The sequence below is a fragment of the Pyxicephalus adspersus genome, chromosome 11 (assembly GCF_032062135.1).
Source record: "Pyxicephalus adspersus chromosome 11, UCB_Pads_2.0, whole genome shotgun sequence".
In the NCBI taxonomy this organism is placed as follows: domain Eukaryota; kingdom Metazoa; phylum Chordata; class Amphibia; order Anura; family Pyxicephalidae; genus Pyxicephalus; species Pyxicephalus adspersus.
Genome location: NC_092868.1, coordinates 40,396,727 through 40,411,233, shown reverse-complemented (window position 1 = coordinate 40,411,233; position 14,507 = coordinate 40,396,727). Strand labels below are relative to the sequence as shown.

Here is a 14,507-nt window from a genome sequence, read left to right as displayed (position 1 = left end):
ACTGGAAATTTCCTTTAACCATTTTCTATTCAATTCAAAGTTTGGGCTTTACATATTATTTAAGACTTTTTTGTACTTGAAAAATAAACCCTTAAATAAGACAATTTATTCATGGTAACTACCGTCCTATCTCCCTTCTCCAATATGTCTCCAAACTTCTTGAACGCCTTGTCTACAATAGACTCACCGATTACCTGAGCACCAACTCTCTGCTTGACCATCTCCAGTTTGGCTTTCGAGCTGCCCATTCCACTGAAACAGCCCTTACAAAAGTGGCCAATGACCTCATCAGAGCTAAGTCTCAAGGCAACTTTTCCCTGCTCCTTCTCCTTGATCTTTCGCTGCCCCAACTCTCTGGAATGGTCTTCCTCGTCCTATTCGGCTTGCTCCTACTTTCTGCTCATTTAAAAGAGCGCTCAAAACATAGTTTTTCAAACTTGCCTACCCGGCTTCTGCCTTTTGAAACCCTCACTACTTCCCACCACTACTTATCTCCCATCCTTTGTGTGTGAAATTCCCCCACCTACTAGATTGTAAGCTCTTCGGGGCAGGGGGCCTCCTGTATCACTGTCTGTATTAGTCTGTCATTTGCAACCCATATTTAATGTACAGTGCTGCGTAATATGTTGGCGCTATATAAACCCTGTTTATTAATAATAATATTAATAAAAAATGGTGGGTCACAAAATAAGTCAGGTATGGAGCCACCAATTTAAATCTATCCAGTTTATGGTTGTGTGGAATAGTTAGAACATCTGTCAGTTTTTTACTTCTATACATGTGCTCAGTGGGGATATTTACTATTACTTCCTCTGCTGGGTGTGCTGTTTATATGGCTCAGAAACAAGATGAAATAAAAATTCTGTTGCGTTTCAGAAATGAATCAAGTTTAATCTCGGGGGAAGGGGTGCCTTCCTTGTTCCCATAATTAGTATTAATGATGTGTCAGTGCAGTGTTTTAGCTTAATTGAATCTTCATCCTTTTCCTTTTTTTATCCTTTCTACTCAACCTGAACACCTAAAACTCTGGTCATGTGACTTGCTAGATTCAAGGTCTTATTTCTTTTAATCCATAGCGTGGGATGGTCCAGTCTGCAGCATGCTGGTCAAGTCCTGGAAACACGAACGATGTACCTCAGCTGTTGGAAGTCCATCACCAGCTTCTCTGAAACCTGATGTCAGCTTGTGGGCCTATTAAAGACCAAGCTGGCTGAGCAGCGGTGTTCATGTATTCTCAAACACTGATCATTGCTAATGAAAGAAGCCCTGCACTAGATTTAGTATATATCTGAGTTTTAGGTGCTATAAAAAAAATAAATAAGATTGTGGGTAGGTACTGATGGGGAGAGGAAGAGGTGCCGTTTTTAATAATGCAATCAAAGTTGTGACAAGATAAAATATAAATGACCAGCTTTATGTAAATAATTACAACAGCTGCATTTAAGAGAAAAAAAAAAGATATGGTTGTGGAATACTAGTTTCCTGTAAAATTTTACTATGTGAGCGAGTAGTATGCAGAATCTGAGAAAATGTTTCAAACCTACTGCTGGCTGACAAATGATTGGTCTGAAATTCTGTGCATAAGTCATCCATTTCTCCAAATGGCCAACAGCGGACACAGAAGACCTCCATGATATAAATCAGCCCCTAGGGGCACGGACATAGAAGGGTTTTGCCCCTCCTCTTCTGCATTACACCCCTCTGTCTGGGAAGATAGGTCATTTTTTTATGCTTAGTGTCCTAAAAGGTAGTACATACTATTTCAATGAAAAAAATGGTGCTGAACATTTAGGAACACAATAAAAAAACAAAAAAGAAAACAAAAATCTATGAACCAAGTAAAACACTATTTTTTAAAAAATTACAATGAAAATTTCTATGTTACCTGTAAATTTATGTAAACTCCCACTGACGTTGCCAGTTAGGGGGGCCCTCCCTTATGTTGTGTTTCCTGCATTCTGGTGGGAACTAATAAGTTAGGATACCTGCATCACACTATCCTAAGACATATACTAAATAGTTAATTATTGGATTTTAATGAATCTGTGATTTCTTACAAAGTGGTAAAGCGAGGTAATGGAGGCAATTTTAACATAGCATCTCCTTACTGCTGGGCAAAGGCGGAAGGGCGAAGGAAAGCGGACCAGGGAAAATTCCCAAGTTGCCGATAAAAACAAGCAACAGGCCCCAGCTGTGTGTAATTCATCTTGTCACAGGCCATTTGTTTACAATATACATTAGAATAGAGGAGTTTTGGCACGTTAGTCTACTTTGAAAACCGCATGATACAATGAGGTCCCTTTAAGGACCTAAGCCCTTAGGATGAATTCTTCAACATACCTCCATAGGACCTGAGAGAAATCCAAGACTGACAGCACACAGCTGTACTGAGACCTATTTTTCCATGACCAAGAAATTATAAGGGCAACAACACTTTCTACCTATGCAACTGGAAGCCGCTCCGACAGCGGCAGACCGGACAGTGCGCAAATGCCCTGCTTCCCTCCATTAGTCACAGACACTTAAGCATAACACATTCACCCAAAGGAAAGCCTCGGCCTTCTCACCAGGTCTGCCGATTAAATGACTCATCTGCGGGTTGAGAAAAATTCAAAGCAGAATTCATGGCGTACATGTATTACCATTTTTATAGAAACAACACATCCTGTACAGAACGTTACAGACGTATTTCAAACAGACCAAATCGTACAGTGGGAGATGAGCGTCTAATTAGAGATAAATAAAAACAATCAATTGAAAACCACTTTAGGAGACGCTCCGTGCGTTCATCCTTGGGCTTGGGATATTAGCAGCAATTAGAATTCAATTTACATGGCAGCTTGATGTTGGGAAATGGTGGGGTGCATCGTTTATGCTTGGCCTGAGCTTCATACAGACGCATTCCTTGGGCTGGCCCTTCACAAAGTAGTCAAATGGTCGTATGTCAAATTGCATACCCGGAGCAATTCAGCCATTCGCTCTGCAATAGGTCATTATGGCACATTATCTAACTGCTAGGACATTGGACGCAGGTGCTTAAAGGGTGTCAAAAATGTACTGGCTATCCAAGTCTTTAGTATATATCTTTTTTTTACTCTGGCGCTACCATAACTCTTTTCCCCACAATGAGGACAGGGTTCGCCACCAATAAATCTGTTGAAGGCACTTGATTTGCGCTGTTCGGTTCTTGCGGGGGAACAGCCAGTGACTGCAGTCGGCACAGAAAGGGTTACACTGGTACTGGGGCTGCCTTGTTTACTCATCGTCTGAGAATTCCAGATCCTGCACAATATCTTTTCCCCCCTTGGCTAGTTCTTTGAGATCGGCCTGCGAGAGGCGCTGCACCCCCTTATTATTTTTCTTCTGGCTCTTATTCTTGTGGGCTCCGGCTTCACCCCCCTCCTCCTCTTCGTCTTCATCCTGCGATTCCCCTGTGGGCGGAAGAGCAAATATAAATTCTGCTTTATCAGGAAGGAACAAGCCGGCCGAGGGTGGCTCATCACTAATTAATCTCGGCGCTCATTAATTTATCGCTGCTCGCTGCAGCATCCAGATAGAGGGGGCATTTGCCCAAACCAAGCTCTGCAGCCAGATGTGTCTAAACGAGAGCCACCTTCTCGTAATGCTGCAAAGACTGCTCCTAAATAATACAGATTTGGTATATGGTCTCGGTTGGGAAGAATATATGAATAGCTAATGCTGTCTTCTATACATTAGCAGCTGGTTAAGTCACATAAAAAATCTAAGATGAAAACGAATGCATGTGATGCAGCTTCATGCATGTGAACTTTAACCTCAACCCCCACTACCTTGTACAAACCTTGGCTATATGCACTATATCACCAGCATTTAAGAATAATTCCTAATATTAATTCTTTATCATTAAAAAAAAAGGTTCTTTGTTTTCTTTAGTAAGGATGAATTTGCAAGTTAACAGGCAACACATGAGTAATATGTCCATTATCAATTTTAATTTCTACCTAACATGCATGCTCTACATATGACATGGTCACATTCACAATGTGTTCCCATGCTTTAAGCACTAAGCTTATCCCTGAGTTTTAAAAAATGATAGTAATAGTCTTCACTGCATTTTGAATACAAAGGATGGAATTCTTAATGAAAAGGACCCAAGTAATAAGCCTTTCTACTTTAATGTATACTATACGCGCCCAGCAAGCGCCAGGATCCTGCCATATTCCCCAGGAAGGTGCTGTCTGGAAGAAAGTAGGAGCAGGCCGATGGATGAGTATAGGTCTATGTAAATGTGCACATGGGGGAGCCGTAGTGCATCGTGCCTGCCAGATCGAACTCTCCCTGTATCTGGTGATTAATGACACACGGCCTGCAATAAAGCCTTCTGTCCCACACTGCCTCCACAGCTCATTACCGGCCAGCTGTACGGGATTAACCCTTCAACATCTTACACTTCCTCCATTTTACACTTTATTGGGATGAAAACAGTTCCTGCTAAATAGTACATAAAAAAATTGGAAGATGGTAACCTACACAAATCCCCTACTCTCTCCACCCAGTTGGTCCCCATAAACTTGTTTTTCTATTTGCATTGGGTGATCCTGCTGGCATGAGCCTTTTCTGAAACATTCCGTCTTGGGTGACAATGTGCAAGTCTATAAAGAAGCAGTGTTGTCACCCCAGGACTACCGTGCGCCAGCATATTCCGCTTGACTGATATCTCATCTACAGTGTGAGAACCACCAACAGAGCAACTGATGTGCAACCAACAGCAAGCTGGCAACATCACTGCTTTCAGACAAGCTGAACGGAAGCTTAAAGAGCTGCATAGCCGTGCATGACGCAATCATGTAAAATGTGTTTAATAAGGTGGTTTATTATTACTTTCATATTCAGATGTCCCATAAGGGACAGACCAAAATCCTCAGGTTGGTAATAAACAAAGCGTCAAACATGCATTGCACTGTCACTGTCCCACATTGGGAATCCTCCCATGTATCTACCTTTTTCATTATAAAAGACACCAACCAAATCCATAAGTCCTAAAAGCTCATACATCTAGACAAAGTAAATGTAAAAAGTTAATTGCATGGAAAAGATGCAATTTATGACAATGGTACACTGTGATTTACCTTCTAGGTCACTGTTTCCATCATCCTCCACCTCATACTCCCCTTCTCCTTCATCACTGCTCAGCTCTGAATTGTCATCAGAAGAGTCTCCCTCGTTCTTGGATTTTGACTTTCCTGAAAACAAAAGAAGGACAAGTAAAATAAAAAGTACAGACACTATTTATGTACTATTACACCCAGGTTTTACTGTCCGTACCGGAATATGTTGGATCATTTACAGATGGGATCCAGGAAGAGAGAATATTTTAAGGATAAAACACAATGACAAAGCATGCATATTCAGGCAATACATACAAGTTTGAAAATATAACCTATCGTTTATTCCTTGTCCCAGTTATTCCCTGGGAGCTCTCAGGGCACACGAAGGCTACGTACACACGTCAGATGATTCCGTCCTGGCCAATCCATCAACGGCAAATGATCGTAATGAAAGTAAAGGTGAGAGAGCACAGCAGGGTGCCACTTTGTCGTTCTCCCCGCTCCCCTCTCCATAGAGCAGAATAGAGCTGTATGTACCGCACTCATTCAGTCATGAAAGATCCTTTCCAACGACAAATATTGAACGTGTGTACACAGCCTAAGTGGTTATACCAGCTTAAAGTTTGCTAACTTTAGTCTATTAAAATGACAAGACAATGTCATGTCAATCGTGTGTGCGCAATTGTTTTTTGAGAAATCATTTGCTAATCTATTTTTACTTATACAATCCATTTCTTTTACATACAGTAAATTAGGTATCATAGCTAAGAATATATTAACAGCCAAAGAAAGAGAAATCATCATGCAGCATGAGATACCCATCATGCAGCTCAAACCCCCTCAAACAGAAGTAGCTTTATGAATCCTGGTAGCAATGGGTTAGAAAAGAAAACTTAAATTAAGCAATACCAAGTGGACATCAGGACAGTTGCATTTGTTTCCTAAACTTCCTTAACCAATCACTTTTTCTGCAGAGACAAAACTTTCTCAGTATTGCTCTAAATGCTAATTTCCTAACTGATAATCAGTAACATGTACTCAATTACAATCTGATACTATATTCATTCTTAATTGCTTTTGAAAATACCTTCTACCCACATGTATCAATGCCAAAAACTGAACAGAACCCAGTATGCCGTAGCCCTGAAAGCTTAAACTAAAGGCTAATGATAAACTTCAGCTGAGAAGGTGGCTGGGGAGCCGTTGGTGAAGCCACCCAGAAAATCAGAGAGGACCAAATTATAGTGTGAGGAATCTAGCGGTATTTTCAATAAGAATTTCAGCTGCACTAGAACACCTAAGTCAAACATGATGACAAAGGTTGCACATTACTTTTACCCTAAGCAATCATAGTGCAACTCTCTTTCCTAGTACATCTACAAGAAACTAAAACACATATTGCTGTTGTTTCAGCATATTCTAAATTGCTATAGTACGGGTAATAGATTGGAACTATACACCTAATCATAATAACAGTGTGGGGAATGAGGATAAAAAGCCATAAGTAGTAACCTACGGCAACCAATCACACATTTCAGTTTTCTGAGCCTAAAACAATCAAAAAGAATCATTTGTTACACTTTACACATGACTATTTAGATCAGTGAAAGCGCGCAGAGGCCCGATAACTCACAAGCTTTCACACCAAACTGTGGTTACTTGCCTCTTGATTTATAATTCTGTTGACTATCTTTGCATGAAAGAAGGGAAAAGAGAAAGAGGGTTTTGAGCCATGGTGTGCTTAAATTTTGCTTCCTTTCTCCAGCCTGTGGCCTGTAACAAAACCTTCTCCAGCCCAAAGCTTCAGGTGTATCCTAACTCCAAAATGTAATATATTGCAGATTAATTATCCTTAGATGTGGTGACTGCATTAGATTTATTTGATTTCCATTGTTTTTATTTTCTCCTGGTGCAATGAGTGCAGAACAGGAAGTTTTCAGCTGAACAGATGAATGGAACAATCACCAGGTATTTTGCACATTAAAACAGATGTAACAAATGCTCTCACTTAACGGCGCAAAAAGAAAAGGGTAATTGCTCAGGTTTACATATACTTAAAACCACATTCATTTATTTTTTACCTATGATCTGATCTCTTAAAAAAAAAATTAAACAGCAGTTAGAGAGGCCAGCATACCAAACCTTACCGAAAAGTATATTAAACGAATAGTCATTCCAAGCTGCTTTAGAACCCCACCGCCCCAACACCCGTAGTAGCTAGCTGCCAAGGATGTGGACCTGTGGGCACCCACATGTGGGAAAATGTGTAATGCTTGCAGTGACCTGACAGGAACATGAATCCAACTGAGTGCAATTGTCACGTCTGGATGACAGGAGGCGAGAATGTGGCTGAATGAGAACGCAGCAACATGAAATACTCAAGAGACCAGGCAAGAAGCAGGAAATGAAAAGCACACACAGAAAGGGATCAGATGGAGAAGTGACAGGAGGGGAAAAAAAGACAGACACGCACATTTCACAGTTAAAAGAAAAAGAAAGAAAGACAAGAAGGCTGATGATAGAAAAGAGTTAAGAAGACAAGAGAAAATAAAACCGCAGAGCACTTCTGGAGGTGACTGTAGGCAGAGTAACAAGCCAAGTCTCTAACGTCCATTAGAAGGCCGTCAGTAAGCGATCGCTTGGTGCTCATTAGAGAGGTTCTCACGGATACTTCAGCTCCACACTCCTCTCTGCTAATTACCTGATGAGGAGCACATCCGGCCCTGCTGGAAGAGCCATTAATAAGCCCTGGCTGCACGGTGTGCTCCGGCACAGATCTGTCACCGGCAACCTTCCAGCTTAAATGTCCTTTCCTCTAGCGAGGGGAAGATGTGTTATTTTAGTGAGTCACGTATGACTCTAGGCTCCATACATGAACCAAGCAATCACAATTACACACAACCTATTTGCCAGATCACATGTGTACTATGCCACATGGCTTGCAATTAGGCAATATATTTTAACAGCAAACAAGCGCAAAGTCTGTAGAAGGTCTTTTCATATCAGAACGTAGCTTTTGTTGCACCTTATTACCATCTAATTTTGGTCCTGATAATCTCCAGGATTGAACGCGAGGCTGTCACCATTTGAGTAACCAATGGAAGAGGAATTAAGTGGAAATTGTGCAATGGAGTGACATGTTCCAGTGACAACTAAATGTATTTCTCTCCTCATTCTCCGTAGCTGTCTTGAGAGAGTAACTTAAAGAGGACGTAAACCCAAAACAAAAAAAATCACGCTTACCTTCAGTCCCGCAGATCAGTCTGTCCGTTGGGAGGTTTCTTCCATCGGGTCCCGTGTTGTTCCGGTATCCGTCTTTAGGCCAGCGCAGTCGGAGCCTCTAGGCACCGCCATCTTCTCCTCTCCTTCTGTGAAGTAGTTTGGGAAAAAACTTGCCGATCGCATGCGCAAGAACAGCAATTTTTTCTCTTTTGATGAAAGGATTCCTTCTTCACATGCCCAAGATGCTTGAGCATGCGCACAAGGAACAGCCAAGAGCCTCCCGGGATGTAGGTATGGTAGGGATGACGTAGGTATCCCGGAGGTTCTGTGCTCCTATTCATTTTTGATTTGCTAGGTGATCGAGATTAAGGGGGCAGTACCTTTTTTTTTTTTTTTTTTTTTTTTTTTTGCACTTCAAAAAAAACAAAACTGAATTTTTACTTTAAATAAAAGGGTTGTCTACCCTTTTATGTAAAATGAAGATTCTGGGTTTAGGTATTTAATTGTTTCTAAATGGATGCTACAGAGAAGAGAACCAAGGTAAATGCTAAATGGTTGTTATAACGTGCAATAAACACAACCCAACACTGAGCTTTGCTGTGGTCTGTGATTCTGTGTGATGCTTACCTAGTAGGCACTGAAAACTTAAACTAACCTATCATCTTTGCAGCTTGCTCTGGCCTAGCCTCACTCACATGCTTTAAATTACATCTCTTCTCCCAAAGGAGCCATAAGCTACAAAGGGAAGGTCCACCTGCGGTCACAGAGGCCTGTGCGAAACCCACGGACTGAATTAGTAACAGATTTTTGGCAAGCGGTTTGCGTGTGTGGGGGGCTAATATTTAGTTGTCACAGTGGTCCCAGTTCTGGATCTATCCCACCAGATGAGAAAAGAGGACCCCCCACTCGCATCTCTGGAGAAAAACCTGCAAGCAGTTTAACTCCTATTTTCAGGAAACGTTCAGAGTTATCCTTCAAAGTTGCCTAGCTGTGCATTCTATCGTCAGAAACGCCAAATGTAACCGAGAGGTACAGGAAGAGGTGTATTACTGAAAAGCGCACCCCACTGAGTGTGAACAAGTGACCTAAGAGGAGAACTGAAATTAGATAGGGGTGGAAGAAATCACAGTGATGAAGAAGATGTGGGAGAATTCCTAGAAAATATCTAATACAGCAAAAGCTAAAACAGGAGTATTGTGTCACACAGAAACAGTAAAAAATCGACTAAGGACACACTAACTGCTGAAAGCAAACAACGGAACCAAAGAAAAGACAAGACACTGCAGAGGTGGAGGGAGAAGCCAGATGAGATTTCCTAGTTTTGCCAGTGTTGTCAAGATTGTGATGATATAGACAGCTTATCAAAAGATAACTGGAGATAAGCCGTCAGAGAGATGGCTGGGCAATCATATCTATTAGCGGGTCCTGACGTGGCTGCATGTTAGTGTCACTGCAAAGACAGCCAGAGGCAGAGGCGTGCAGGCAAAGCCTAGATAGCAGTACAGCTGTGTGCATTCTTGCTTGGGGAACTATCTGAGGCTCTGACAAGGCAAGCACATAAAATTGGCTGAGAATAAACAAGAAGAGAATTCACAAACTGTTACAGTAACTTGGGAAATGGGTGAACTAATTGTCTTAAATTAATAAAAGTCATATTTTCACCAGATATATCACAGCAATATTGTGCAAAATGCAACCCAAAACACATTCATAATTGAACTCTTTTATCCTTAATGCATTTCTTTCAGATCTCTGCAGTAATCATGTAATCCTGGAGATTCCTGCAAAAAAGATTGGTCACTTGCTCTTTTTTTGCTGCAAATTTTGAATTTCCACACTTGAATGTGTGTCATCAGATATTTGCCATGAATACTAGCCCCTGTATCGATTATTGCATCCCTTACATAACTCACAATTTATATGGCAAACCTGTGTCTGCTGCTTGTCTCATTTGAAGCTGGTGTAGCCTTAACCCTGATGCGTTCCATCTAGCAATGACTAACCTTTTTTCTTCTTTAAAGAAAATTGTTAAAACAACTCTCATTCAGAGTAATCATGTAACTGTGAGCGGCACCGCCAGGCAGATCCTTTAATCAGGGTTCAGTGGAGCCCCTATTCCAGGTTACCTATAAGCACGATGCTCATTGGAGGCTTAATTGCTTTTGCGATTAAGGTCCAAATGCCTAGGAAGACTGCAATAATAAGCATTAAAGAATACGCAAGCCCAAACCGCTTTCCTTTAGGGCTAATTAAAGACTCATCAACCCCAAATAGCGAGGACAGACTGTTGCAGCAATTACCAGCAGGTTTTAGGAAACTGGAAAAATGTTTTTGTATTTAACTGCCCCTGCCAAAAGACAAGCCTTTTATTATCAATATTGCAACAACTTCCTTACACAATACAACAAAAACAATCTGTTCTTTTTCTGCATCTATTAAGTGGTTAAAATGTGAGTGTGCCCAAAACTCATAAGCTAACCAACCAACCCAAAGGATTATAAGATGCAAAACTAAACCCCTTAATGGACTATCACATCTATTAATTACCACCCATGTGTGTGCCCCAAATCTAAAATAAAGGATACCTTTAAGCATAAAAAAATTGTACAGCAACAATGCAGAGCCACATGCTAATTGTTTTGTGTGGTTCGGCTCTTTCCTAGGGGAGCTTGGATGGCCTAAGCTGGCCATTGAGGTGATAGGAGTAGTAAAATGACTGGCAGGCATGTAGATTTTATTATTCCCTTTAATCCTGAATGTCAGGCTGTTCTGGTCCAGAAACGCTTTTGCAGCACATACTGACAAAGATCGAGATTGACTACCCAAATTCCTCTAATCCTAGTGGTCAGTAAGGAAGCCCAATGCATATCAGGTGGGCTCTGCTAAAACCCTAAGCTTGGTTGCTTTAACAGCATGGGGCTTTCAGGTATGAGGGGAAGAGAATGTGAGCTGCAAACTGCTGCCATGAATGGATAAGCACCAATACTGGTGTCTAACCGGGGTGGACTCCTTGCTGAGGGTGAGCTATCAAAAGACACTGGATCAAAAAAATGTTTTTTTTTTTTTTTTTTAGTGAGGCACATTTAACATACACACAGATAAATGCCTGTGCTGCAATAGCAATCCTCAACACTGGAGGGTGCCAGGCAAGGCGGGGCGGTATCTAAATATTTACCTTTTTTTAGTGACAGGCCACCACTGCCATCCTCTGAATCAGTGTCAGAGTCGAAGAGGTCTTTGAATTCCTTTTTATCTTCCTCCTTCTTTTCCATCTTCTTCCTCTTTATTTCAGGGAGATTTAAGTCTTCCATCTAAAGATTAGGAAAAAAAACAATTAGTAACTTAACTAGTAATAAAAAAGTCCATAAACGAGGTTAGTACAGGTTCATATTTAAATTGAAAAGTGAACCAGCCCATTGCAACCAATCTGAATCTAGCCTAATGAAGTCAGACCATTCATTGGTAAGGATTACTGCAGTGTGTTGTGGCTACCTAGGTTAATTGGGCATACTGGCCAATTTACCAAATCAAACATTCGATCATTACCAGAACCGACTGTCAAACGATTATTTCTTTATTTCATCAACCAAAAGTACTTATTATCAGGTGCAAAAGCAAGAACCATGTAAAGTTAGGTTGGACATTTTTCCCCAAATGTTTTCTTACCTGGGACTAATCAAGTGAAAACACAATCAATTGATCACTTTGCATTCCAAACTGATTACAGAGCATCAATGCTTAAAAAACTGTGCATTGATTGTAGAGTATTGTAGTACAACTAATTTGCAATTAAGCATATGGGTACCATGGTTGGCTCAGTGGTTAGCAGTCTTTTAAGCACTGGGTCACAGGTTCCAATCTCGGCTAGGACTCTTTCTGCAAGGAGTTTGTATGTTCCCCTTGTGTCTGCGTGGGCTTCCTCCCACATAACATGCAGTTAGTTTAATGGACCTTTCCTCAAAAAAATGTCCTTAGATTTCGTTTCATCATGACATATGACTATGGTAGGAACGTTCGATTGTGAGCTACTTTAAAGGACAGTTAGTGATAGGTCTATAGACTTTGTATGTAGGTGTTTTATAAAGTCTGGTTTAAGCATACCTAAACTCGGAATGTTTACTTTAAATAAAAGGGTAGACAACACTTTTATTAAAGTAAAAATTTGTTTGTTAGTGTTTTGTTTTTTTAAACAAAGGGGGTGCAGCACCGCCCTTTATTCTCAATCGCCTATGAGATCAAGACTTAATGGGAGTGCAGAGCCTCCGGAGATACCTATGTCACGCATTCCGGGAGACTCTTGGCTGCTTCTTCTGCGCATAGCCAAGCATCTTGGGCATACACAGAAGGAGCCCTTTCATCAATAGGGACATAAGTTGCAGAGCGCAGTGGGATTGGCAAGTTTTTTTTCCCCAATCTATGTCACTTAAACTTGCGTCTGCACAGTGCGAAATCGGGCGCCGTAGGAAGAAAAATCTGGAAGAAGGAAGGAAAAGCTGGCTGTGCCTGGCGCTCTATCTGCCCCGCCTCTACGACGGCTGCCCAGAAGATGCAGGACGCGATGGAAGAAACCTCCCAACAGAGAGACTGCTCTGCAGGATTATTATTATTACATTATTATTACTACACAAAATTTTATATAGCGTCATCATATTACGCAGAGCTGTACAAAGTCCATAGTCTTGTCACTAACTGTCCCTCAAAAGAGCTCACAATCTAATGTCCCTACCATAGTCATATGTCAATAATGTAGTCTAAGGTGAATTTAGGGGGAAGCCAATTAACCTAACTGCATGTTTTTGGGATGTGGGAGGAAACCGGAGTACCTGAAAGAAACCCAGGCACACACAGGGAGAACCTGAAAACTCCATGCAGAGAGTGTCCTGGTTTGGATTCGAACTTGGGACCTAGCGCTGCAAAGGCCAGAGTGCTAACCCCTGAGCCTCCGTGCTAAAGGTAAGTTAGTGAAGGTAAGTGAGATTTTTTTGGGGGGGTTACTTTTGGGTTTATCTCTGCTTTTATAATAATAAGCATCAATTTTTATATTAAACTATGTGTACTCTAAAATATATACTGTAATATTAGGAATAAAAACACAATATTTATGTTCACCTTCTCACTGATAATAAATCAGCATCAAGCCTCCCAAGAAAGCAATTGATAATGACATATTAGAGCAAAGTCCCAGAAGGGTGTCAATCATAAGGTAAGAAAAACAGAACAAAAATATTTTTGGTAGGCAATTTTACAAAATTTTTACCCATGTAATAAAAGTAAAAATGACATTTCAAGCTCACATGAAGCTATTTGCCAGGAGTTGTGCTTTAAAGCATCATAGTAAGCTTAAAACTGAAACAGCAAAGACAAAAATGATTTACAAAGATATAACTGCAGATCCCATCCTGCTAGATGTTCGGGGTGTGGAAAGCCAGACTCAGAATTGGATTATGTAATCTCTGAAACACAATGGGGGATTCATCAGTAACGGCCCCTCTGCCTTGTCAGATCATCCCTACCCCTCGTTAATAACCAGACGATAATGAGATAACAGGAAGCTCACAAGAGACTCCCAAGCCAGCATCTTTTATTTCCTCTTTTTTATTTTTTTTTCTATTATTGAAGTAGCTGAGCCCTCTGCTCGTTAATCTGCCGCTCCTAATGAAGGAGCTAACGACTGCTGCCACCCTTCCACAGCGGCATCATTAGAGGCTGTTAGAAGCTCCAGGAAAAATGCTTAGCGCTGTAATTATTAGCACTGATGAGAGCCGAAAGCTCTCACACACACACACTCACCTACGCACAGACGTGTACAGGCACAGCAGACAGCTATCACATTTACCTACAGCAGCCTGACTTGCGCTTATACAGACACGCAGTTCTCCTACGGGAAAAGGACAAATTGCCTCCCTTTTTCAGCGGGTTGTGGTTTCATTAATTCTGCGTTTTCACGGCCCACAAGTTTGCAGCACATGGCAAGCAGTGACATCACTTTGACAGCGATAGGAAAGAAGTTGTGAACCCTTTTAAAATGTCAAACGTTCTCAAAGTAAAAAAGAAAAACACCCAATGAGTGCGTGATTCAATGCCTACACTGTGAATGCGGTAAATATCTACACATTGAAAAGGAAATTTGTTATTACTATGATTTTAATTTTCAAGGCACCAAGCCGTCATGAAAGCTATCAACAAATAGAGCTGCCC

General features: G+C 41.1%; 1 protein-coding gene across 1 annotated transcript in view; it reads right to left on the bottom strand.

Annotated features, from left to right (window-relative positions):
- Positions 1 to 2,630: 2,630 nt before the first annotated feature.
- The window catches only part of NOC2L (NOC2 like nucleolar associated transcriptional repressor), a 56,401-nt gene continuing 44,524 nt past the window's right edge, over positions 2,631 to 14,507 (bottom strand). Inside the window, exons 17-19 of the mRNA XM_072425870.1 lie at positions 11,485 to 11,620; positions 5,109 to 5,222; positions 2,631 to 3,431 (exon numbers count right to left, since the gene is read on the bottom strand). Coding sequence (XP_072281971.1) covers positions 3,256 to 3,431; positions 5,109 to 5,222; positions 11,485 to 11,620 — 426 coding nt within the window. The 3' untranslated portion in view covers positions 2,631 to 3,255. The remainder of the gene's footprint in view (positions 3,432 to 5,108; positions 5,223 to 11,484; positions 11,621 to 14,507) is intronic.